At 36.1% G+C, this 24,988-nt stretch overlaps 17 protein-coding genes across 17 annotated transcripts; 10 read left to right on the top strand and 7 right to left on the bottom strand.

Moving 5' to 3' along the window:
• Positions 1 to 38: 38 nt before the first annotated feature.
• On the top strand, positions 39 to 1,536 carry C9374_008467 (uncharacterized protein; the record flags this gene model as incomplete). The annotated part of the gene is made up of 2 exons (XM_044698546.1): positions 39 to 1,077; positions 1,133 to 1,536. The coding sequence occupies 2 exons, from the start codon at positions 39 to 41 to the stop codon at positions 1,534 to 1,536; spliced, it is 1,443 nt and encodes a 480-aa protein (XP_044545586.1).
• A 75-nt stretch (positions 1,537 to 1,611) lies between these two features.
• Positions 1,612 to 2,442, top strand: C9374_008466 (uncharacterized protein; the record flags this gene model as incomplete). The annotated part of the gene is made up of 1 exon (XM_044698545.1): positions 1,612 to 2,442. One exon carries the CDS (start codon positions 1,612 to 1,614, stop codon positions 2,440 to 2,442), a length of 831 nt encoding a protein of 276 aa, XP_044545585.1.
• An 84-nt stretch (positions 2,443 to 2,526) lies between these two features.
• C9374_008465 (uncharacterized protein) lies at positions 2,527 to 3,831 on the top strand (the record flags this gene model as incomplete). Its single annotated transcript, XM_044698544.1, has 1 exon — positions 2,527 to 3,831. One exon carries the CDS (start codon positions 2,527 to 2,529, stop codon positions 3,829 to 3,831), a length of 1,305 nt encoding a protein of 434 aa, XP_044545584.1.
• Positions 3,832 to 3,979: 148 nt separating this feature from the next.
• On the top strand, positions 3,980 to 4,639 carry C9374_008464 (uncharacterized protein; the record flags this gene model as incomplete). Its single annotated transcript, XM_044698543.1, has 1 exon — positions 3,980 to 4,639. The coding sequence occupies one exon, from the start codon at positions 3,980 to 3,982 to the stop codon at positions 4,637 to 4,639; it is 660 nt and encodes a 219-aa protein (XP_044545583.1).
• Positions 4,640 to 4,671: 32 nt separating this feature from the next.
• On the top strand, positions 4,672 to 6,189 carry C9374_008463 (uncharacterized protein; the record flags this gene model as incomplete). Its single annotated transcript, XM_044698542.1, has 2 exons — positions 4,672 to 5,681; positions 5,745 to 6,189. The coding sequence occupies 2 exons, from the start codon at positions 4,672 to 4,674 to the stop codon at positions 6,187 to 6,189; spliced, it is 1,455 nt and encodes a 484-aa protein (XP_044545582.1).
• A 211-nt stretch (positions 6,190 to 6,400) lies between these two features.
• C9374_008462 (uncharacterized protein) lies at positions 6,401 to 6,862 on the top strand (the record flags this gene model as incomplete). Its single annotated transcript, XM_044698541.1, has 1 exon — positions 6,401 to 6,862. The coding sequence occupies one exon, from the start codon at positions 6,401 to 6,403 to the stop codon at positions 6,860 to 6,862; it is 462 nt and encodes a 153-aa protein (XP_044545581.1).
• A 362-nt stretch (positions 6,863 to 7,224) lies between these two features.
• On the bottom strand, positions 7,225 to 9,525 carry C9374_008461 (uncharacterized protein; the record flags this gene model as incomplete). Its single annotated transcript, XM_044698540.1, has 7 exons — positions 7,225 to 8,829; positions 8,877 to 8,964; positions 9,022 to 9,061; positions 9,127 to 9,131; positions 9,183 to 9,202; positions 9,277 to 9,352; positions 9,446 to 9,525. 7 exons carry the CDS (start codon positions 9,523 to 9,525, stop codon positions 7,225 to 7,227), a joined length of 1,914 nt encoding a protein of 637 aa, XP_044545580.1.
• A 70-nt stretch (positions 9,526 to 9,595) lies between these two features.
• C9374_008460 (uncharacterized protein) lies at positions 9,596 to 10,909 on the top strand (the record flags this gene model as incomplete). Its single annotated transcript, XM_044698539.1, has 1 exon — positions 9,596 to 10,909. One exon carries the CDS (start codon positions 9,596 to 9,598, stop codon positions 10,907 to 10,909), a length of 1,314 nt encoding a protein of 437 aa, XP_044545579.1.
• Positions 10,910 to 11,061: 152 nt separating this feature from the next.
• On the top strand, positions 11,062 to 11,898 carry C9374_008459 (uncharacterized protein; the record flags this gene model as incomplete). The annotated part of the gene is made up of 1 exon (XM_044698537.1): positions 11,062 to 11,898. The coding sequence occupies one exon, from the start codon at positions 11,062 to 11,064 to the stop codon at positions 11,896 to 11,898; it is 837 nt and encodes a 278-aa protein (XP_044545578.1).
• A 69-nt stretch (positions 11,899 to 11,967) lies between these two features.
• On the bottom strand, positions 11,968 to 13,569 carry C9374_008458 (uncharacterized protein; the record flags this gene model as incomplete). The annotated part of the gene is made up of 3 exons (XM_044698536.1): positions 11,968 to 12,974; positions 13,052 to 13,221; positions 13,271 to 13,569. 3 exons carry the CDS (start codon positions 13,567 to 13,569, stop codon positions 11,968 to 11,970), a joined length of 1,476 nt encoding a protein of 491 aa, XP_044545577.1.
• A 390-nt stretch (positions 13,570 to 13,959) lies between these two features.
• On the bottom strand, positions 13,960 to 15,099 carry C9374_008457 (uncharacterized protein; the record flags this gene model as incomplete). The annotated part of the gene is made up of 1 exon (XM_044698535.1): positions 13,960 to 15,099. The coding sequence occupies one exon, from the start codon at positions 15,097 to 15,099 to the stop codon at positions 13,960 to 13,962; it is 1,140 nt and encodes a 379-aa protein (XP_044545576.1).
• Positions 15,100 to 15,470: 371 nt separating this feature from the next.
• Positions 15,471 to 15,902, bottom strand: C9374_008456 (uncharacterized protein; the record flags this gene model as incomplete). Its single annotated transcript, XM_044698534.1, has 1 exon — positions 15,471 to 15,902. One exon carries the CDS (start codon positions 15,900 to 15,902, stop codon positions 15,471 to 15,473), a length of 432 nt encoding a protein of 143 aa, XP_044545575.1.
• A 797-nt stretch (positions 15,903 to 16,699) lies between these two features.
• C9374_008455 (uncharacterized protein) lies at positions 16,700 to 20,119 on the bottom strand (the record flags this gene model as incomplete). Its single annotated transcript, XM_044698533.1, has 1 exon — positions 16,700 to 20,119. One exon carries the CDS (start codon positions 20,117 to 20,119, stop codon positions 16,700 to 16,702), a length of 3,420 nt encoding a protein of 1,139 aa, XP_044545574.1.
• Positions 20,120 to 20,491: 372 nt separating this feature from the next.
• Positions 20,492 to 20,854, top strand: C9374_008454 (uncharacterized protein; the record flags this gene model as incomplete). The annotated part of the gene is made up of 1 exon (XM_044698532.1): positions 20,492 to 20,854. One exon carries the CDS (start codon positions 20,492 to 20,494, stop codon positions 20,852 to 20,854), a length of 363 nt encoding a protein of 120 aa, XP_044545573.1.
• An 86-nt stretch (positions 20,855 to 20,940) lies between these two features.
• On the top strand, positions 20,941 to 21,579 carry C9374_008453 (uncharacterized protein; the record flags this gene model as incomplete). The annotated part of the gene is made up of 1 exon (XM_044698531.1): positions 20,941 to 21,579. The coding sequence occupies one exon, from the start codon at positions 20,941 to 20,943 to the stop codon at positions 21,577 to 21,579; it is 639 nt and encodes a 212-aa protein (XP_044545572.1).
• A 148-nt stretch (positions 21,580 to 21,727) lies between these two features.
• Positions 21,728 to 23,272, bottom strand: C9374_008452 (uncharacterized protein; the record flags this gene model as incomplete). The annotated part of the gene is made up of 2 exons (XM_044698530.1): positions 21,728 to 23,001; positions 23,239 to 23,272. 2 exons carry the CDS (start codon positions 23,270 to 23,272, stop codon positions 21,728 to 21,730), a joined length of 1,308 nt encoding a protein of 435 aa, XP_044545571.1.
• Positions 23,273 to 23,355: 83 nt separating this feature from the next.
• Positions 23,356 to 24,633, bottom strand: C9374_008451 (uncharacterized protein; the record flags this gene model as incomplete). The annotated part of the gene is made up of 1 exon (XM_044698529.1): positions 23,356 to 24,633. One exon carries the CDS (start codon positions 24,631 to 24,633, stop codon positions 23,356 to 23,358), a length of 1,278 nt encoding a protein of 425 aa, XP_044545570.1.
• Between the last annotated feature and the right edge of the window lie 355 nt (positions 24,634 to 24,988).

Here is a 24,988-nt window from a genome sequence, read left to right as displayed (position 1 = left end):
ACTATAAAGTTTTTAATGGAAATATTAAACACAAATAAATGGCGCCATCACGTTCTCGTATTTCATGTCTGGATATTGTGTCAAAAATACAGGATCCAACCATAGACACTGCCTTTGCCGATTTTGATTCTGATGATATTCTCATGATCATTGAATATGATTTAATTTTCGTAGGATATGAAAATGGATGTATTTCAGTGATCACTTCGCCTCCGAGAAGAAAATGCGAAGAAGGTAATGAAACAGAGAATGAACAAATTTCAAGTTCCTTGAAGGATAGTTCTTTTATCATTCCGAATGAAGAATTAAAATTTATTCAATTTCCAATGCATTCCAATCGAGTTGTTGGAATTGATTTTATTCATGATGGAAATTGTCATGTTTCTTGGAGTGTGAATGAATTGAAATTTTGGAAATTATGCACTGATGATAAAAGTAGAGTGGAAGAAGTGCAAATTTTGCATGATTTTTCACACCATTTTCAGGATTTAGAAATTATTGGAATTGCAACAACTCGTATTATGGGTTCCATTTGGGCTCAGCAAATGCATGTAGTTTGTAGAGATGGGACTGTCATTCTCATTGATATGGATCTGATGTTTTCAAGAATTGAGCCACAGTCATTTATTACAACTTATTCGTTGAAAGATATCGTCAATAATCATGCTTCCAATTCTATCAGTGTTCACACAGTGCAATACATATTCCGTGCGGAACATTATGTAGCCAAGTCCAACAATGGGTTTTGGATGTTGTGGAACGATGGTGTTTTGACACAGCACGAGTTTAAATATGATAACGAGCCACCAATGATTCATAAATTAACTCAATTAAGTCCAACGAATACGATTTCAAAGATTGAAATTTCACCTGATGGAAGTCTTGCTACTGTGATACTGACCAGTAATAATGATACTATGGCCATGACTGGACCTCCAATAGATTCTGTGATCGATAATGATGATGATGTATACACCCAGGAAGAGAAACGTATCGCTACAGAAATGTGGGACATTTCATCAGTATCAGTCAACTTGTTCAAAACCAATTTTATTAAGATCCCACACCAGCATAATGGTAGGTTTCATTATCAATATTTTGAAACGATCGATCTATAACGTTGAACACTCAGTAATTCAGTTCAATTACTCAGAAAAACGACGACATCTAGTGTTCATGACAGAAGACTATATTTCAAATCAAGACATTGATGATATTTACGACAACCCTATTATTCTGGCACAAGACGTTCAAAAGAAATATTTCACAAACCTTGGAGAATTATTTCAATTGAAATTTGAGTGTATGAAATGGGCATGTGATGGTCTTGCTTTGTATGTCGGATGCAATACTGATTCACTTTTGGTGTTTTATCCAAATGAGAGGAACAATTTTACAGAGTTAATTAATTTGGAAAAGTCTTATTTGGTTCGATTACCAGAACTTCACACTTTCACGAAACAAAAATTGAAAGGATTTTCAATTCTCAACAAGAAACAATTGGTGGACATGGAAATGATATTCACCAATAACTAAATTGTTGCATTACATTACGAAACATATCACAGTTAAATCATCCAGAGCAATTACGACTAAATTTGAATTAAAAAAATGCAAGAAAATCAAAGGCTCGAGCAACTCATTCTACGCTTTCAAAATATTGGCAAAAGCCTTGATGAGTTGCAAAGAGAAATTAAATCCGTTGCAAGAGCAGAAACCACAGACTCCGATAACGACACAAGACTTGCCAGTAATGAAAATAATGACGAGCAACAAGACCATTCTCCTAAACAAGACCAAACTGCTACCAACTTCGCCATTGCTCACGAGAGTAACTTTGAAAAGGAAGAACCAAATGATACGGAGCTCATTAAAGTGTTGAAGAGTCAAGTTAAGAAACTTGGATTTAAATTTGCTAAATTTTCTCAGGTTCCTGCAGATTACTATTCCCGAAGCTTGGAGGAGAGAAGAGACATTCTTCAGACCGAAAGCATTCATCAGCTTTGTAAGAGTTTAATTTTGGAAAATTCAAAATGTGTAAAAACTGATTGCTCAGAAAGAAGCAATTCTAAATTTTATTGTGTGATTGTTCAATATTCAGCGAAATTCAATTCGAAAAAGCTTACGAAATTTGTTCGAGAATTGAATCAAGGAAAGTTAGGAAAGAAGCAATTTGTGTTCAGCCTGGCCGATGCCAATAAGGCTTTTGAATTAACTGGTTATGATTACAATGGAGTTTCTCCAGTACCACTTCCATCCAAAGAGCATGTGAACGTGCCAATTGTTCTGGACAAGAAAATTGTGGATGACCACAAACAATTTTGGGTTGGTGGAGGTACAGAAGATTGGAAAATTCTATTCAACACTGATGAGTTTATTCGAATTTTCAATCCATTTGTGACAAGCATTACTTATGATGGAACAGGAGACGATGAAGAATAAATTTATTTCAATAATATTCTTCTTCATTGGATGTGATGAAGGATTCTCAACAATAATAATTCACAAAAAACGAATCACAAAAAAATGACCAAGAAATCTTCAGCACAATCTGCAACCAAAAAGTCCGCAAAACAAGATGATGATATGGCCTTCCTAATGGAAATGCAAAAACAAAACGAGAAGGCTGTTGAAAAGAAGAAGACGGAAGAAAAGAAGAAGGTACAACAAAATCCATCATCATCAACAACATCATCAGTCGCACCACAACCAAAGTCTTATCCTAACGAACAAACTCAACCCGAACCAACCGTTCCAATCCGATATTTATTCAAAAACAATAAATTCCCAGAAGGAGAAAATATGGAATACACCCAAGACTTCAATAGATTTAGATCATCATCAAAAGAGGAACAACAAAAAGAAGAATTGTTCGATAAGATCTATCAAGAAGCAAGACAAGCTGCCGAAGTACACAGAACAGCAAGAAAATGGTTCCAAGGTTATGTTAAGCCTGGTATGAAAGTGATTGATGCTGCCGAAGCATTCGAAAACAAGGCAAGAGAATTGATTGAAGATAACAAATTGAATGCTGGTTTGGCTTTCCCACTTGGTTGTTCAATGAACAACTGTGCTGCTCACTACACTCCAAATGCAGGAGATGAAACAGTGATAACAGCCGATGATATTATCAAATTCGATTTGGGATTGCACATTAATGGGCGTATCATTGACTGTGCTTTTACAATGTATTGGGATGACAAATTTAAGCCATTAGCAATGGCTGCAAAGGATGCCACAAACACTGGTATTAAAACAGCTGGTATTGATGTAAGAATGTCAGATATTGGAGCTGCAATTCAAGAAGTAATGGAAAGTTATGAAGTGGAATTGAATGGCAAGACATATCCTGTGAAGTGTGTTCGTAATTTGAATGGTCACTCTGTTGAAAGATATAGAATTCATGCTGGTAAAACCGTACCAATCGTAAGGAATAACGATCAAACCAAGATGGAGGAAAATGAATTCTTTGCCATCGAAACTTTCGGTTCAACAGGTAAAGGATATGTGGAACACGAGGGAGTTTGTTCACACTACATGAGAGACTTCTTCAAGAAGATTAATCCAACAGATTTAAAGACACAAAAGGCTCGTGAATTGCTCAAAGTGATTGAAGACAACTTTAGTACGCTGGCTTTCTGTCGTAGATATCTTGACAGACTCGGTGAAGAAAAGTATATGGTAGCTCTTAAGAGTTTAGTGAATGCAGGTGTGGTAAATGAATACCCACCATTGTGTGACGTTAAGGGCTGCTACACATCTCAATATGAACATACAATAGTTCTCAAACCAACACGTAAAGAAGTTATCAGTAGAGGAGATGACTATTAACAAAACACGTGTTACACTCGTGAATCAATCATCTACCAATCAAGAAATTAAATTATTTTCTATTTCGACATTAGTCACAATCATCAGGTCATGAAGCCAATCATTTTGTCTCAACCAATTCAACACACTTTTTTTTAAGCACAACAAAATGCCAACATTCGAAGACATCACAGAGAGGTCCTCAGGAGGTTCATCCAAGTGGATTTCTTCCGAGAAGGCTCTTTCAACAACCTCATCATCCAGTAGTGAATTGTTATTAATTCCATTCAAAGCTGTGAGATCGTTAATTCCTTCTATCATCATTCCAACCTCACCATCCACAGCTAGACCTGCACTCTTCATATCCCTCTATTTACTTTCTCAATACTTGTTCATTGAAAAGGACAACCACATCCCGAATGTAACCAAATCCTTCGATGCTAAAACAGTTCCACTAACAAATAATTCCGAAACGATCACTTATTCAAAATCAATTTCTAGACTCTCCGATAGAAGAATTGTTAAATTCACCTTAACGTCAAGCACCATTGATATTTCTTCTAAAACCTATGACGAATTATTTTCAGTTTTAGTCCATCAATTCGAGGTCAATGAGAATGAAAAAACACACTATAAGGCCACACGTCATTGGTTATCCAAATCCGTAACGTTTGAAAGAGAAATTATTTCTCAAGCAGACGGAATTGTTTCCATTCTCAAATCCAAAGCCTTGAATTATTCTAGAATTGTTTTTGGAGCTTTGGCTGTTATACATACCTCCATTTGGCTCAAAGGATTTATTTCCAAATATTCGGGATCATCATCATGAAATAGTAATCAATAAAAATTAATTTAAAAAAAATGAAAAAATTAATGGTTGGTTTGCGACCTCTTCACTCTCCAATAGGAAGCAATTTACATAGAGGCTACTTGCTAGGATGTACGGAAGCTCATCAAGAGATGCGACTTCTTTGCGGAAGCAATGAGCATTCATCGAATTCCTTGATGGCTAAAAAGTTATTTAATAACAATAATTTAAATATGTACGGAAGCTGTTTACGAAAGTTCTCAATGAATTTTGTGAACAGAAAGAAGAACTTGTTTGATTATGAAACCGACATGCACAAATTTTTTACTCAGAAAAATCAGATTTTGGAGAGCCCCAAGTTAACTCAACATTACGAAAATGTGTTGCTAGAATTATTAGATTGTCCCACAAATGTCAAATACCACAAATCTACTTATTTTGTTGCGTCTTTTATCATTGAGTGTATTGATTTATTAAATATGGAAAAAGACAGAGAATTCTTACTTTTGAAAGCTTGGGATTTGTTAAATGCAGGAACTTTTTCAGAAGTAGAAATTCCACAAAAGAACGCCTTGCAAGTACAATTGGCAACGTTATTGCAAGATATTGACAAAATGGCCGAGTCATTTGATGTACATTTTAATTATATCAAACAGCAATTGGTTCAACATAGACAACTTAAAAAACCTCTCCAAATACCTCTCGACGATATTGTGATAGGATTCAGTTGTGCACCTCACGTGGGAAAATATGCTGAAATGTCCTTACTTGGAGATTTAATTGTTAATGTTTATAAAGCTCCAGAGTTATTGGAGGTGTTGAACACTCAAGCTAACACAGATCAACAACTAGATTATTCAGCTATTTATAATATTTTGAAAGCATATCCAATCCCTAATGAGCCCATCCAAAGAGAGCCTATGAAGAAATTGACTCCTATTTCTGGTTTTATGAAAATAACCTCCATGACGTGTTGGATTAATGATAACAAAGAAGATACTCTTGTTGACGATACAGAAAGCATTACATTAGGCAGCAATGATTTATTGGAGCTACATCAATGGTATGTTCAAAGTTGAGTGTATGATGGCACGAATTCACACATTGATATCTGAATTCTTCATAGGGGAAATGTGATCTTGTGGTTTCAACAGATTGTTCTCTCAGGTATCATTGGAGAAGATAAGGCCTACCTCTACGGATATGCTCATGTCGACGGAATTGATTCCAACAATTTTGCAGCTTCATCCAATGTCGTTCTCGAAGAATTAATACAGTCCATTACCAATGTGGAGATGAAACAAGACATTGAGGGGCTCATCAAAGAAGGAAAAGAAGCAAATGCCTCCACAGTGTCATCATGTGTGATTGAGACTCAATATCAATTCGAAAATGCATCTTCAGACCATGATCTTTTCTCGCCATCTAAGGATGACATGTCTATCATTCATTGGAAAGGAGTTCTCAAAAAAACAGTCACAGAAACTCACAAAACCAGAGATGTTGTCAAAATAACTACAAGTTTCCATGTAGAAGTCAAGTTTGAGGCCAATTCAACACTCAACGAGTGAGTGAAACGTTTTAAAAAAACATGGTCAAGTACCTGTAAAACACACTTGCCTCCCCATTACCCATTTTCTTGTTACTGAATTCAGTGAGTTGACGACTTGACGACGAGCTTTCGTCAGCTTTGGACGACTTTCTTTTCCTGTCAACTTTCACTCATCAATTTATTTTCATAAAAAAAAATTATCAACAACAACACCACCATCCTCTCTCAAAATGCCAAAACTCACACAAGAACAACTCTCTGATGCTGAAGATGCTTTCAGATTGTTCGACAAGGACAGTGACGGAAAGATCCCAATCGAGGAACTTGGTAAATTGATTAGAGTTTGTGGAAAGAACCCATCGAACAAGGATGTTGAAAGATGTGCTCAAGAAATTGATCCATCCAAGTTGGGATATTTCACATTCTCTCAATTGACTTCAATCTTGGAATCTAAAACATTTGTTGCAGATAATGAACAAAGAGTGAAGGAATGTTTCAAAATTTTCGATCGAGATGGAACTGGATTTGCTCCATTGACTGAAATTCGTTATGCTTTGGTCAATTTGGGTACCGGAAGTGATAACTTGGCAAGTGAACAAGCTGATGAAATTTTCAAATATGCAGAGACTGATGACTCTGGAAATTTGAACTATTCATTGTTTGTTAACTTTTTAATGCCATCCAAACATTAATTGTGTGTGTTGTATACAACAATATATAATACAGAAGTAGTATCATGACTCTAGTAATTTATTGTAAATGTATACACATTGTAGTTTTATATGATATGGTCGAGTTGAATTTCAAGAAGGAGAAATGATGTGTACACGTCTGAGAAGGAGGAGATCATTTGGAGTGTGGCCAATTTTGATCATGTTGTGGTGAGGGTTTGGTCTATCATTTTTTCACATACACACCATACATGTCATCATTGACCATTCCATCATTGATCATAACACAATTCATAGTGTTGCTGGCTCTTGTCTTTTTACATCCGATTCATGAATGTTGTGTGAAACCATGGTCATCACCTGTCAACATTCATTTTGGTTCTTTATTGAATTTCACAAGGCGATGCTGTGTTTTTCTTTACTGATGGCACCTCTTCGGAGGAGAAGTACTCGTTCAAAATCTTCACTCCTCTCTCGTATTCCTTGATTCTGTGTTCATATTCTTCTTTTTTTCGCAAATAGCTCGCTGAGGGCCATCGATGTTTTTCAATCTTGTTTTTCAACAATTCATCATCCGACGCATGTCTCAAATACAAATCATAGTTGAGTCCAATATAATACAAACAACATCGTTTCAATTGTTTGGCATTGTACCATTTGGCCACTTCCATTAACGTCAATAAATCCAAGTCGTCGTCATCCAAAATTCTCTCTTGTTTTTCCTTCAAATCAGAGACTGGTCGATCCTTAGACATACATGCATCAATCATTTCACAAAGAAATACTTCACACTGCATGGTAAGACATTGAAGACCATATTGATGGGAGAGAGCCATCATTTCCACCACAATTTCATTACTAAGGCGTGCATGACCCGTGTAGAGATAGGTTAAAAAGGATTCACATACTTTTCGTCTCTCTTGTTCTTTTGCAAACTTTGTACGATTTTCGTCAGAGCTTATTGAAAGTCCTTGAAAGAGGTCCATTTGAACCATTTTGCTTGTTCCTTCCATAAATTTATCCACACCAAACATGTTCTTAAATACTTCTCCATTGGTGTAAATCATTGCTTTGTGAGCATGATAGATGGTATCATGGCAAATAAATTGAACGTTTGCGTTGAGTGGATTGTTATAGAATTTTACATTAATTTTGTGAGTGAGTTCTTCAGTAAGTGAATTGGCAGTTTCATGAAATAAATCTTCAATAGAATTTTGAAAGTTTCGAATCATTTGTGTGAGAGGTTCCATCTTGAACAAGGAAGCAACGGATAGAGCCTTTTCTTGATATTCTTGAGTTGAATTTTTCCTTAAATTTCGTTTTAATGTTTTTGACCATCCACAATAAGTCACTTCAAGGACAGGCAAAAACTCTTCATAGGTAATATCGTTGATTAGTGTCATGGTAATACTTCCATCGAGATCTGAGTATTCAATGTTTGAAAATATTTGTCTATACATGTTTTGCTCATGTATTCCTTTCAAGTGACATCTCACATCGATGTCTTGGTGAGATTGTTGTTGATATTTTACATTTAACAATTCGGTAAATAGGTCTTCGAGTACTTTGGATGGAGAGCAGCTTAGGATCAATTGCTGAGAATATATATTCTTAAAGTTTCCTTCCTGTTTGTCAAATACAACAAAGGTGACATCATGTATGTCATTGTTATTCAATAGACACAAATATTTCTCGTCATTGAAAGGTTTTCTTGCATATGCACGTGGCTTGACTGGTTTGTCAGGAAGAACAGGAGGTATGGGCTTGGGTAACGAGTAGTTTTGAAACGTATACCCTTTCAAACTAAATACGTGTTCAGTGATTTCTTTGACATTGTACCCTGTTTTTGAGCTTGTTAAAAAAGTACCTTGAATATTAGACTTGTATTTTTCCACAAAATTAACAATCACTCGTTTTTGAATAATATTACGTTTAGGTATGGATTCATCAAGCAGTAAATCTGCCTTAGTTCCAACAAGTATTATTTTCTGATAGCCATTGAATTTGGAAATGTCACATTTGAAAAAGTACATACAATGTCCGTCTCTTCTTTCACATTCACAAGAGCTGGAATCCAAATTTTTTCCAATTCAGTTAATGTTTGAATGTCATCCAACGCAAAACTGTTCTCAATTTCATTTCAGTACCAAGATTGAAATAATTTTTAACCATAGACTTACCATAAGAAAAAAACATCACTAATTAAGGCAAATCTATTATCTTTGGAAAAGTGAAAACAAATAGATTATAATACAATGATCAGCTCCTATAAAAGAGTCTCTTACTTTTTCTTTGATTAGTGGAATGTATGTCAATTAATTTTTTAAGAAATATCACTTACAAATCTTTGTCCATCACTTTCTACTTTGTAAAATTATCAAGTCCATTTAAACATTTTTGAAAATGAATTCAACATTTTTCTAACATCCACTTACCACCAATGACACCCTTGTCATAATTCCAAGAACATCGATCAATGAATGTACTATCGTATGACTCAACGGATCCTGACTTGAATGTAAAATTATTATTCCAAATCAAAAAATTTCCACCATCAAATCTCATAACCATTTCTTTATTCCATCAAATTTCCATCATACATACCAGTATTGATTTTTTGTTAACCGATGAATCAAGCAAGTCTTCCCGACACGAGTAGCTCCCATAAACGCAAAAGTTTTCATTTTTTTTTACGCTTTTAAGAACTTGGAACTTTTCATGTGATTCAACCAAGTGTTGTAAAAACACAAAAAAATGACGACAAGACGTGGCCACGAAGAGATTTATTCTATCCGATTACCGACTCAAGCACTCTCGTATGAACATTTACCTCTAGGATCTCGAATTTTTAGAGAGGGAGAATTTCAACCTGATCTATCCAATAATATTGTTCCATTGATGCTGGACGAGGTTGATGAGTCCTTGATTCGGAAGGTGGAAATCAACCCATCTATTCATATCCACAAAATAATTTCTGGTAAATCTCATTCTCATATTATAACGATGGATGGTATGGTGTTATCATTTGGAACGAATTATTTTGGAGAATTATGTTGTGGATTTTGTGGACCTTTAGTATTTAAACAAGATCTTTTCCCAAACAATATAAAGCACAAACATCAGAATGAAAGTAATAACTCTTCAAGGAACGGTCATCCTAAAGGAATGATTCAAGCCGTAGGCCCAATTTCGAACATGAAAATTGTGGATGGAGCGTGTGGAATGAATCATTCCATTTTCGTAAGTCAAGATGGCAGAGTATTTTTGAATGGAAAATCCCAAATGAAATACATTACTTCGAATACTAACAGATCATGGGACAATATTTCTACTCCAATGGAAGTAGATCAAGAGAGCTGTTTTGGGAGTAAGAAGCAAATTATTTCCGTAGCAGCACGTAACTCTACATCATTGGTGTTAACATCCAATGGAGAAATTTATGAGAGCGTAATTGGTACCCTTGGTGAGGTACTACCTACTTGGACTCGGGTGATCGTACATGATTGGAGAATGACTCAACCTGTAAAGTTGTTTAGTCATTTTCTAAGCTTTTTCTCTTCAGTGCTGAACCAAGATGGTCACGTTTCTGTGGTTTCAGATAAAGAGCTAAACTTGTATAACACTTCAGATGTCGAATATATTATCCATGGAAGTCACTGTAACGTGGTTCTCAAGCTACGCAATAGGGGATTTTTTATAAGGCGGAACGATGATTGGTTGGATATTGGAAGACTTGTAAGAACGAATGATGAAGTAATTTCAATGGGTATTTGTGAGCATAGTACTTTATTCATTTATACGCGACTTGGAAACTGTTTATATTGTGACAAGTCTAACACATGGCATGCATTGGGAACGCTTGAGTTTTCCGTCCCATCACATATTCAAATTTCGGCATCTCGATTCAGATCATATATCTATAGGACAGCATTCTCATGGGAAATGGTATGTGCTCACATTGAAAAATCCTTTCCTTGCTTTAGGAAAATGTGTGTGAGTAGTGTTGGTGAGCAACATCATGATGGTATCCTTATGCTTTCTGATGTCGTTATTAAGATGACATCATGAGTTATTGAATGTATCTCGGGAATATTTGACAATACTTGCATTCATAGAACCATATATCTGTGAATCATTCAAGTTACCTTTCACTTCAGAGCGGATCAAATAACTGATAACAATTAGAAATTGAATGACCTTGATCAACACTTTACAAAAAAATGTCGCCACTCGACCGTCTTCCAGATGAAGTCCTCCATTACATGATGCAATTTATTGATGACTCCAAATTTATTCTTTGTTCATGCATGTTAGTTTCTAAGCGCTGGTTCGAAGTCGCCAAAACAGTTGGTCTGCATTTGAGTTTTTCTGCAGTGATTGGAAATGAAAGATTACGGAAAATATTATCAAGTCCTCTCCTTGACAGTCTTGAATCATTGATCATTAATACGGAATGGCTCAAAGTGAGCCCATGCATGTACTTTTGTGATGAGGGGGTGGAAGTGATTGCTTCATGTAAGAATTTGACAAATTTGAGAAAATTAAGTTTGGGAGAATCGCGAGTGTCGGATCAAGGTGTTCGATTGCTGTGTTCATGTTCACATTTAAGTCGTTTGAATGCTCTTTATTTGAGTGACAATTATTTGAACATGGAAAGTGCGCAATCGTTAGCAGAAAGCAAAGCGATTAGCAATCTTACAGATTTGCATTTGTATGGCAATTTCTTTGAGGATGAAGGAGTCAAACTGATCGCGGAAAGTGAAAACATGAAGAATTTACAAATTTTGGATCTTAACAGCAATTCAATAACGAATGAGGGTGTGAAATATTTGGCGAATAGTCGATTCATGAGTCGACTGACTGATCTAGATTTAGGTTTTAACTATTTCGATGACATAGGGGCGTCATACATTGCCAAGAGTGTTCATTTACACGCCCTCAAGAAATTGGATTTGTCTCAAACGAAAATTACGGAAAAGGGAATTCAGGAAATAGAGAATGGTTTGAAGATGCGGAGAGAAAGGAAGGGACGTCGTATAATATTGACCAAGAAGTGATTGTACAATAATGTAATGTCCTTTCACGTTGTCTCTTGCTTCTCTCATGAAGAAAAATACGAGTTATTGTTACAACTTTATTGGCCTAACCGAAGACAGTGAGTCAAAATCAATTTCCAGCTCATCTTGGTCGTTTCTAAAAACGCATGAAGTAAACTCATGATCCAACAGAATGTCATTCATGGTGTATGAATATCGTGCTTGCACATTGGCCGAGGTAGCCTCATCAACAGCTTCAAAACAAGCCACAATTTCAGTGTTTCTACTGGTTTGGTTTTCGCTTGTCAATAATGGATACAATGGTGAATCTCTTGTGATAGGATGCACTACAGTAAATGGAAGGCACAACAGGGGTGCAGATAAATCAATATCCATACATTTTCCTGTTTGGTTATTAATCTGGAAATAAAGCTCATGAACCACAGGATACACTCCAACTCGTTGAGGTTTCTTTCTCCAGAAACTGGTAAGGGGCGAAGTTTCGCTGGTATTGTTGTTACTTCCTCCATACAGAATTGCATCCTCAGAAATATGTAATGCATTGTAGTCGTCATTTTGCAATGGTCTGTTGCCTGTGTTGGTTTCAATGTATTGTTGAATAAGTCCTGCTGTACGATTTTTACGAACTCTAACTTGTTGTTTTTGTAAAAGCTCGTTGGCATGTTGAGTTTGTGATTTTTCATATTCCACTCTTTCATCTTCATTTTTCCATTCGATTAACAATAATCTGAATTTTGTAGAAATAAATTGTGTTTTTCGTGTGTTAACAAATCTAAATATTAAAAACATTGGTAAGGTATCCTTAAAAGGCTGAGGAGGAATAGTCACTTGTCCTCGCTGACTAATTTCATTATAAATTTCTTGAGTTGAAAAATAGCCAACATGATTAATCACAGCATTCTTGCTGAAAAATATTCTCTTTCTCAGCTTTGTAGGTCTTGAGAATTTGGCGACACTTATGGTAACAACAATGGTTGATGTAAAGAGACCCAAGAATGATTGAACTACCACAATGGAGTTTGCATAAATTGATTTTGGATATAGACCACCGTATCCGATGGTGAACATGGTTTGAACTGTAGAGAATACATGTTTGATTCAAATATTTCGAGCAAGTTGAATCATATGAAAGAGCTCAAATAGAACAACCAACCTGAAAAGAAAAAGCATTGCAAAAATCCGTATGCAGTATAATCACCTTCATCAAAATCAGGGTTCAATCCACCAATGGTATCCTTTCCTGCTACAAAATACAGTAATGCGAATATCAAATGCAAGATCAAATGCGCAACAATTATTAAAATTAATAATTTCCACCAAGACCTAAAGAAGAACTCGTTTGTTGCAATTCCGATGATTCCATAACACCTACCAACTGATGAGAATATGATAAATAGAAGTAATATCCACTAAACTGCTCTTGATAATATGTTGATTCTTTCTCTTCACTCTATAGTGATTGTTTTTCCTAGAAATAAGTCTGGGCAAATCTCGTATGCAAAATTTAAATGCAGATAAATGAACAGGATTTGAACTATCTCCATCTTGAGAGCCAGATGAAATAATTGGAGAGGCCTTTGTTGCTAACTCAATTTTCTCTTCCTCTATCTCATCGTAATCTTCATAATCTTCATCGCCCAATGCTCGGAAAAATTTTCTAATTTTCTTCATCAATTTAATTGAGAATGCCGAGTAGAAATAGTCCAATAAATTCACTAAATGAATTTGAATTTTTCAAAACAATTCCACTGTTGAGAGTCAGCTCGAACAACAACACAGTCTGAGATACAATAATTATTTTTTAAAACTTTGAAAATTTTGGGTTGTTGTTGTCATTTCACTTTCCTTTAAAGGATCAAGAGTGTGATCCTGGGTGAAGAAGTAGTCCATTCGATCAGGACAAAAAATCAATAGAGAGAACAGCAAGTATTTTTGTTTTGTGAAAGAAATGAACTCAGAAAAATCTACGAGAACTCGGATTTATGATTAATAAGGACCAATTCAACAGATTTTTTCATTCCAAACAAAGGAACAATTCAACAAGTGTTACTTTCGTTGAACTCAAATGGACATGCGCAACACATCCTCTTCATTCAACATGAATCTCTTCAATTCTCTCTTCTTGATGTGTTGATACTTGACAATAGCGTGAGTGATGACAACCACAAATACAACAAGAAAAGCACACATGGCAATGACTGGAACAATCAACAAGGTACTTCCAATACCAATACTCCAGTCCTTAATGACCTCTTTTTCTCTGAAAACTAGAAATAAAAACAAGGCGATCACTACACCCAATATGAGCATGACCATCAGAATGAAAAAGAGAGATCCCATAATTGCCAATTTCTTTTGCATGCTTTTCTTGAAAAGTGGTTTTTGATAACTTGAAATCATGTGCGTGTAGAGTAATTCTCGATAAATATGAAGATTTCCAATGGAATTCACCAAATAGAGCATTTGTTTGCAATTCCTTGATGGTGCTAAAGGAGATGCTGAGCTTGGAGCATTCTCAATTTCCCTTAATTCAAAGGATCGTTTTAGCATTCTCCTTGCATAGGCATCTTCATGGGATGATGGAAAGTGTTTGTGTTTGGGATTTTTGGGATTCACAATTTTTGAAGGTAATTGTTTTTCATCAACATTCAATACAATTTTGATGCAATATTTCACTGCTTCTTCTTGATAACTTTGAAAGATGGGATAAATTCTGAGAAGGAATCTCGAATAGCAAAATCCTAATTTTTCAATGGCGTTTTGATCCAAATCTGAATACTGCCTCAATCGTTCCATATATTCCTTAACTGAGACCATAAACAAAACACCATGATAGCAACATGTATAAAAATCGAGTTCAAGCTTTTTGTGGCGAGAATACTCCCACGTTACGGGAATTTTTTTTGGGAATTTCATTTTCCAATAATGAGCAAAACAACTTTTTACATGTCGACAAGTTCTTTCAAATGCAAGTATTGTTTTTAAATCATATTTTACATAGGAGAGTATGTGTTTCACCACGTCATTGCATAATGTTTGAATGTGAGAATTTTTGATTTCAAAAGTGGTTGGTTCGATTGATTGAATGACAGAAGGAATTATTTCATTATTGTGATGATGAGGACACATTGGAATAGCTGATGACGATGATTCCGAGAGAAGCTGTGTTGTCACCAGTGTTTCTCGTTCATGCTGTGACATCTATTAGTGCCTGTTTAGATGATGTTTGCGTCTCAGCTTTCTCACTGAGGCCACGATCTATTTTTTTTGATGGACGTTTCACTTGTGAAATGTGAAATCCTTGTGTCTTACCGAGTAGTATGAGGGGCCTTTACTTGCCCTGGTTAATTTTAATAAATAGTACGTGAAAATGTTTACATGACGAAAAGAATCGAATGTTCTTCATGTGGCCACAACATTCCAATCCTCCATTCATGAATGAGCGTCAGAGAATATCATTTGGTTCATTCTCCACCACGATTTTTGTTCAAATAGTCAAAAAGATCAGCATAGAAATTCACATTGCAACGTCTAGCAAGTTGAATTCAAAAAAGATGACACAAAACTATAACTTAATAACAAGAAGATTGAGCAGTTCTTCTTTTCATTCGTGAGGACGATGAATTCCATCGATGTTGGAATTTTTTTCTATGACTCGTGGTTCCATAGATGAGATGATTCAACGGATCTTTGAATAATGTAATACCAGCATGATCTTCTAACTGATGATTTTTTTTAATTCTTGCAATGAGTTCACGAGCATCTAATGGAGTACGATCTTCCTCTCCATACTCTTCTAACATTCCGGGGCTAATAAAAGAGACGTTGCGTTTCGTGTTGTTACATGGATTGTTTGAAAAATCGGTTACTCGGTTACCAATAATCATCACCATCATGGAATTTTGCTTTTGATTGAGAGATGGAAATGGTTGACGATGATGAGCGTGTAGTAGTGATCGTGCTTTGGAAAGGCTGTTGATGAGGCTGTTCGATGATTTGATCATTTTTTGAGATTGCCAAAATAGCACTCACTCGTCGTGTTGTTGTAAACAATTTCTCTGTTGCTACAGAGACGACTCCATGAAAGGAAATTGTTTAATTTAAAAACAAATGGATCTTGGTCGAAGTGATGAGTGATATAGTTCATCCAATAGGAGTGAGCAGCTGCTACTAAAGTCAAATTAGATTGCTTTTTGAGAAGGACCTGAACTCATGTGCCATCTTGCTTGCTTTTGAAGATAACAGTTCAATCCTCCATGAAATTTCACAAGCGATTGGTGAGAAACAGCGGCTTCACAGCCACTTTCGACAGGTTGTCCGTTCACTAATATGCTTCTCTTTCCAACATTTTTAAGGATAAAGTACTAGTATAAATACAACATTTCACTGTTTTGGTGTGCTTTTTGCTTGAAACTGTTACGCATAACAAACCGTCAGCAAGTGGGTGACCTGTGTACCGTTTTGTTGGCTTGGTGTTGTTGTTGCTATTTTTTTCTATTTTTGTATTTTAAAGAGAAAATCACAACTCCACACCGTTAGCTAATTATTTCATGCATTTCAAAGAGAGCCAATTTGAAGACCGGGAGTATTCAACAACGTTGACAGTGAATCCTATTGGTCAACTTTTTTGCAAACGAAGAGCGGGTATTGTTTAAAACGATGGAAAAATCGTAATTAAGACTCTATGAATAAATCAAAATATTTAATAAAAGTAATGTAAACGAAAGTGAATCTACCATTCTCACAATTCCCTGTGTCTGTGTTTTTGTGTGAAACAACAACAACACCACTTCACATTCAATTATTGAATCTTATTAGTGACCATAAATTTGAATAAATCACTTGCAAATGCTTCAAAATGTTCACCAAAGTAAATCACATCCTTATACTCTTCTTCTAATTGTTCAAGATTTCCAATTAACATGTTATAATTATTTTTACACAATCTAGCCAATTTGATAATATGTACCATATTGTGTACATTAACGAATTCATCGTTGGTAATGAGGAAAGGATACTTTTCTCTAATCAATTGAAGGAATGGTAAAGATTTGGCAATTAACTTGCTTTCACTTTCTCTTTCTTTAATGAGAGAATCCTCATGTTGATCGACATAGTGTTTCTCTTCTCTCCACACTGGGAAACCACTTTTGAATTCAGATGGCTCCATTCCTCGTTCGACTTCGTAAATAGAGATCGATCTTGGAAAACGAGGAATTTCTGGATTGGTAGTTTCTCCTTCGAATTTGTTTAAAAATTGTTTGGTTGAATTGTTAATGGTGAAATCGTGTTCTTCATCATTGGCGTCGTCATTGTTCTGTGTTGATTCGGCATGTTGTTCCTCTTTCACTTTTTCATCTTCTTCAATTTCTTCAGCCAAATCATCTTTGAGAATGTATGCCACTGCTTTGAGTGCCAATGCTCGTTGAGCACTTGAAGGTGTGGATGGATACCAAACAAAGATGACCTCCGTGTAATCGACAATGAGTATTTGATGTGAATTGTTCAAATCTTGTTGAAGGAATTGTTGTCCAATTTCACCCACATTCATCACTCTGAATGTGTTGTCATTAATGATGGTACATTCAAAGACGACACCTTGAGCATAATTCAATTTTTCAGTCACATATGGAGTGACTTGATTATCTGTTTGAGTGAAGAGATCCCAGAATTCTTCTGGTTCGAAACCTTCATCGACAGCTGAGACATCTCTGTTGCCAATGAGAGATTGAGCAAGTTTGAAAGCAATTTCCTTCTTTTTACCACTCGAATAGACACCAATCCACAAGTAGGCAGTTCTTGGACCCAACAAGATGAAAACATCATTCGAGTTCAAATTGTTTCTCTTCTTTTCGACTTGAACTGCTTTAGAATTTCTCACAGTCTTACAATAAATTCTGTAAAGTGAAGTTGCAGCACGCTTATTCGTCATGGTACCTTTGTGAACAACCATGATGTGTTCAAAGATCTTCATAAAGTGATCATTCTCCTTTCCTTCCTTTTGTGTGATAATTTTTGCTGGATTAATTGGATCTGATGCAAAGTTTTGGAAGTTTCTCTTGAGAATACGAGCACTCACTGTTTGTTGAGAGTCAGCACCTTCCCAACAGTACAATATTCTTCTTGGCAAGTAGAAAATCTTCTTCTTTTTGATATTGAGAGGTTTCACAATGAGTTGTGGTTCTTGTTGCTCTTCATCTTGTTCCTTTTCTTGTGGTTTCTTAATTTCATATTTTTTCTTTGGCTTTTCTTCTGGTTCTTCAGTAACTTCTGTGACTTTAACACCCATGCCATCAATTAATTTCATTCGAGCTTCCAATGAATCAGAGTCATCACTTTCATATCCCTTATACTTGGGTTCAGGATAGGATTCTGGAGGTAAATCTTCTTCTTCTTCTTCTTGGGCAGGTGGTGCTTCTTCTTCTTCGTCATCGTCTTGGAAGAGATCAGAACGATTCCATTCATATAAAATCAAATAACAATCTTCAGAGTAGAAATTACCCAATTCTTCTTCAGGGACTGGTTCTGCATAATTTGCATCCACAACTCTCCAAATTTGAACTGTTCCTGTACCTTCATCATCAGGATCCACATAATCAAGTTTTTCCTTATAATTAAAATCTTCCAATCGAATGTCAAGATTTTGATTGGAATCAAACTCATCGTCACAAATATCAGCCAATTCTCTTCTCTTCTTTTCAAAGATCTCAGGAGTATCATACAAATAAAATCCATGCAAAAATCTCTCTCTAAACAAGACAGGTTCATTTCCAGAGAAACAACTGTGAATTTCTAAAATATCAGGTGAAGAGTTTTGAATGGTAGCTGCCAAAGTTTCTGCACACTTTCGATCGACAAATTTAGACTTTTTACCAAACCACAAGTAAATCTCATTCTTTGTTTCGAGCAAGTACACAGATTCCTCATTCAACATGTCACGTTTCAACTCTCCAGCAGCAATCTTATTGATATCAAATTTCTTATCTTCCACTGATAAGACTGAAACACTGAAAAGAGTTGCAGCATCTTGAGAGGCATCTGATTTTGCATGAGAGTTTCCAAATTGTTCAAAAGTAGAAAGAAAATCAGAAGGAAGTGAAGATGATGAATCTAATAATGAGGATTGATGAATAATTTCCACATGTCCTTTACCCTTTCGATCGTCATGAATGATATTACGTGCCACATCCACTCCCTTCAATTGTTCTGTTTTACTTGCTTCACTTCCAATCCAAACATAGACATGTTCTTCATTTTCCAAAATAAAAACATCCTTCACAGAAGAAGCTGACTCGATTTGTGATTTGGATAAGTGAACACGTTTCACCAAGAGACGACGTTTATGATCAGCATCGACCTTCATCAAACGTGGAACAAATTCCTTGTGTGAAACTTTGAGTAATGAATCTTGAGTGGCACAAGCATCTCTATATTCAATATGATGATCGAAATATTCCAAGAAATCTTCACTCTCTTCACGTTCTTCTTCACGATAGAGAGAAGCTGAAATTCGATTGGCCAATTCATTGGATAGAAATGCACAAACGGCTTGTTTCATGACATTGGCATTCTTTCCAACCCAATAATGAATCTTTCGGAGACGAGTTTCATCGTCTTGAGCTTCAAATGTGTAACACAAGACATAACAATCGGAGGAATTGAACTTGCCAAATTCTTCTTCTGGAACAGCAATTGGAATCATCTTGACGAGATGCCAAATTTGAAGTCCTGCTTTTTCACCTGCTCCCTCAAACAAATCATCCTGATTCAAAATAATGTCAGGAGTTTCGAGTGCCTTGTCGAGATCCATTTTGGCAGTCTGAGATTGATCCTCAACCAAAATAGAGACACGAGAGTGCATTTCTTTCACTGAACGCAACACACGAATAGCTGTCGAGAATTTGGGAGGATTTGTTGAGGCGGAGGAGGAATCTGATTTCTTTTCGGATGATCCTGCTGAAGAAATGTTACCCAACTTTTTCATGGCATTCTTCATGGCACCTCCAAACAATTGTTTACGTTGAGTGGATCGATTGGTTGTATTTGTGGTTGATGTTGATGATGATGTTGTTGATGTTGATGAAGCATTTGTAGCAGCACTCAATGTTGTATTTGGAGAGTTGGTTGATTCTTCTTCATCTGAAGAGGATTCTTGATCATCATTTCCTCCTCCATACATGGCTGCCAATCGTTGACGTTCGAGTTCTTGTACGGATGGCATCCTTTGTTGTAAAAGTGATTATTATTGTTGTTCTTCTTGTTGTGATATGGTGTTTGGAGACTCTGTGTGATTTGAAAGGAGGAGTCTTTTAAAGATGATGGAAGGAGTACTATTTTGTTGGTAGGTGGTGTGAAATTGATTTCAAAGTGGTGATGCAGCTGAAGAAGAGAATGGGTGATGGCAATTTTTTTTATGTGATGAATTGACAGACAGTTGACAGGCCAAGACCACAATCTTGAGAAGACTTCAAACCTCCTCTGATGATAGTCAACAACCTTATTCAAAAATTTGTAAGGCTAATGAGCTCTCTGTTTTTTTCAAACGGTTGGTATATGAATTCTCACATCCACCTATTACAAAGATTATAAAAAAATGAAAAAAATTGGTCGAGTGATTTCTTCTTCATTACTTCCGATGAAACCTGAGAAAGGCTTGGTCGTACGACTTTGTGTTGGAAAGAATTCTGGCTTTGAAAAATTAAATGATGCTCGTCATGTCTTTCTTAATGATGAAAATATTTTGGAATTATCCGATTCTTTTTCATTTGTTAAGAATGAATTATTTCCGAAATTAATTAGAAAATATCATTTGCAATGTGGGATGTTTCAAGTAATGGAAAGTGATAACATAGAGGAAAGAGATTGTAAATTGTCTGAATTTATGGAGAATGTCTTAACTAAATCTTATACCAATGATTGTGATGGAGGTCCATTATTCTTGTTAGATGTGGATTGAGCACAACTTTGCATAAACTATCATTGTTACCACTATTTGACGTTCAAAAAGCTTTACAAGGATCTTTAGAAACAAAATACTCTGACATGTCAAGATACAGACCTCTCACCATAGATTTTTCAGACATGACTTCTGCCAATCTTGCACAAAGAGGAATATCAAAGTCTAGTGCTCTATTTCGTGCATGCAGTATGAAAACAAAGAAACCTGGCGAAACTCTGGTTTTGGACGCTACCACTGGGCTAGGGAAAGATAGCTGTATATTATCATTACTTGGATTTAACGTAATTTGCTGCGAGCGCCATCCTCTCATTTCGATAATGTTGAAAGCTGCCCTTCACAGAGCTCAAGAAAATGGCAAGTTTATGAACATGAAACACTTATTTGAAGAGACTGATTCCCGAACCCTTACTGTGCAAACTTTTGCTCATTTAAACTTGGAAATTCCAGATGTCATTTATCTCGATCCCATGTTCACTCATGTAGGATCAGCACTCCCAAAATATGAGCTGCAAGTATTAAGAAGCCTAATGTCATTTCTTGATTTTGATAGCTGTCAAACGAACGAATCTTTCGAAACTTCTTTGGTCCAATGGGCATTAAATCTTGGAGTTAAACGAGTTGTGATGAAAAGACCCAAAAAATCTCCAATCGTGCTTCCAGATAATTTGGCTTTCAGCTACTCGGATGGAGGAGACATCTTCTATGATTTATTTCAACGATGAGAAATGTCACACCTCGAATTTAAAATTATTCGTTTGGAAGTGCTGTAAATTTTATACATTGTAAAGGTTGTTTTACTTCTTGAATGCCCTGAGAATGGCTGCGATCCCTCAGTGAGAAAAATTAAGGATAACTCGATCCTTGCATAAATTATTGCTTGTTTTCTGAGATGTATGACTTGCTAATAACGTTAACCTTGTCAACTTCGACTAATCTGTAAACTGGATTTGGTAATAAATTTTCAACAATCTTCTTTTCTTCAATAAGTTCCTTTACGCTAGCATTAATTCTGTCAGCACTGAAAGAGTTGATTGGTAAGCCTTCAATGACTCCATATTTACCTGCTCCAAAGCATTGCACTGGCATTGAGCACCAAATACCTCTTGGAATACCATATTGACCTCTTGATGGAATAGCCATAGAAACCCATTCGCTATTTCCCAAAACCCAATCGTGCATGTGTTTAATAGCAGCATCAGCAGCAGAGGCAGCGCTTGACTTTCCTCTGGCCTTAATGATAGCAGCACCACGTTGTTGAACGTTTGGAATAAATTCATTTGTGATCCATTGCTCGTCATTAATCACGTTAAGTCCCCATTGTCCTTTGATGGTTGTGAATGAAAGATCTGGATATTGAGTGGCAGAGTGGTTACCCCAAATAGCAAATCGAGAAATGTCGGAAATATTACATCCAAGCTTTGTTGCAACTTGAGCCAATCCTCTGTCATGATCAAGTCTTGTCATAGCAGTGATATTTTCTGGTGGAATATCTGGAGCGTTGGCAGATGTAATCATTGCGTTGGTATTGGCTGGATTGGCAACAATCAAAACCAAAACATCTCCGTTGGCATTCTTGTTCAAAGCTTCACCTTGAGCCTTAAAAATTGCAGCATTGTCTTTCATGACATCAGCTCTTTCCATTCCAGGTCCTCTTGGCTTACCTCCGAGCAAAATAGCATAGTCAGCACCTCTGAAAGCATCATTTTCACTATCAGTAAGATAAATTTCTTCCAAGAGTGGGAAAGCTCCGTCGTCCAATTCCATTTTCACTCCTTCAAGAGCCTTCATTGCTTCGGGTCTTTCCAACAATCTCAATTTAACTGGTTGATTTTCGCCCAACATTTCACCGTTAGCAATTCTGAACAACAAGCTGTTGGCAATTTGTCCACATGCTCCAGAGACAGTGATTGTAACTGGTGGAGCCAATTGATCGACGTCCTTTGTCAAGTATTTTGGACCCTCTCTGGCACTCTTGTTTACCCATTGAGCGACTACCTTTGGATCTTTAATGTTCAAATTGGCGAAATCATTCTTGGTTTGCTTTCCAAGCAACATTCTCTCGAGTGGTGTTCTTGTTGCGGATAACTCGGCATCCATCTTTTCACCTCTTTGTTTCAAGGTGCTATAATGGCGAACACCATTACCTGTATTATTTTCAAAATAGATATTGCCATACGTGTGAAGAAATATTCCAGTAGTTGTAATTACAACAAAGAATAACAACAATAATACCGTCATCATCAATTAATCGTATCATCAGGAAATATTAAATATATTCAAATTTATCAAGATAAAAATAGGATTAAATCAACAATGATGAATAATAGCAAAATGTATTACTAGAGTCAGGAAAACGATTGATTGTTCACTACAAGACATACGTGAAGATTTGGAGAGTTGGGCGAGTCTCTTCATGGGTAAGAGTAAATATTTTTTTGGGATTTACAATGAGACTTTTTTGCTTTGAAGCCAAGCACAAGCGGCTCTTTCGTTCGCTTCTACCAACCTCTGATGTTGGACCAAATATCGATCAACTTGGCTTCCTTGGAATTATTAATAACGTAATACTTGTCAAACAGGGCAGCTGATAAGCAACTATGATTTGGGATGATGGTCAACTTGGTACCAATTCGAAATGCTTCAAAATTGATTGGTTTCTCACTAGTCACAATTCCAATTTCTTGAGTTAGATTGGTAATTTGCAGAGTCTCATCTTCTTTGATATAACCATAGGAAGCACAACTCACATTCGAACATCCTATGTCCTTACTTAAGGCAAGTGCACCAGCATCAATGGTTAATTGATTCATGCTTGGTCGATGTCCAATAACTGAAGCAACGACAAATGCGGAGCAATCCTTAATATCACAACTACCAATTCTTGTTTGCATGTAATCATAAAAAACATAATTTCCAGGATGAATTTCATTCACCAAAGTGTTGGACCATTCTTCACGAGTTCCAACTGCACAAGTTGGAGTCGATCCAACGGCAACAGTATTGGGATGAATTCCCATACGATGAAGTTTTTGTGCAAAGTCTGAAATGATTTGAGCTTCTTGCATGACCACTCTTCTAATTTCTTCCTTTCCACGACATGAATAAGATTGTCCAGCATGTGTATAGATTCCAGCAAGTTTGACATTTGGAGATTCATATATCTTTTGAACAAGACGTAAAGATGCTTCATCACTTGGATCAACACCTACTCGATGCTGTCCACAATCTACTTGTACAAAAACAGAAAATTGAATATTGTGAGTTTTTGCATAATCTTCAATGATTTTCAAAGATGATTCACTCTCCACGTCAATGTGAAATTTTGGAATTCTTCTTGTCAATGATTCAATTTGTTTCATTTTGGCTTTTGTCAATGCAGGTACAGCATAGTGAATATCTTTGTAGTGTGCAGAATAATATTCAGCTTCTGCCAATGTGGACACTACCAATTTTGGATCTTTCAATCCAATGGTTTGATGTTTGGCACCCTCCAACGTTTTGTGAGTTTTCACATGAGGTCTCAACGAAATACCACATTCATTTGCTTTTTGAATCATAGTTCTGCAATTTCGATCCAATACTTGCAAATCTACCAGAAAGAAAGGAGTTTTAATTTCACTGCTCCAAAACGAACTGTCAGTGGGAGTGCTCTCCAATTCTGACCATTTAGGAGGTGCATCCTCTCCTGATGTTGTTGTTGCTGACAAGAATGAAGAGTGAGTATGATAGGAAGAAGAGATCTGATGTGTGGATGACCATTGTTTGTTGTGGATCATTGGATGAGAATGGTTGAAAGATGAAGTGGAGCAAAAACGAAACAAGGTTTTTGCATCATTGTTTGTTCTGATTCCAACCATTGATGATGAAAGGGATCTTTTCATCATGATGATCGTGGATTCAAAATTCTTGGTTTGATGACGATTCAAGAACATTTTTTCAAATCAAATCAACTAACTCGGCCATTGATCCATTCAGTATGTATGCTATTTTCAAGGCAGTTATCAGCATGTGGTTTCCGACGAGGTCATGAAACATTTCATCAACAGGCTTGATCACAACAAGAGCAATAGTAATTTGATTTTCAAAATGTGGAATTGTTTTTTTAAAAATAGAATTAAATTTTAAGCATAA

Source organism: Naegleria lovaniensis (assembly GCF_003324165.1).
Source record: "Naegleria lovaniensis strain ATCC 30569 chromosome Unknown tig036, whole genome shotgun sequence".
Taxonomy (NCBI): domain Eukaryota; phylum Heterolobosea; class Eutetramitea; order Acrasida; family Naegleriidae; genus Naegleria; species Naegleria lovaniensis.
This window is presented reverse-complemented; position numbering and strand designations above follow the sequence as displayed.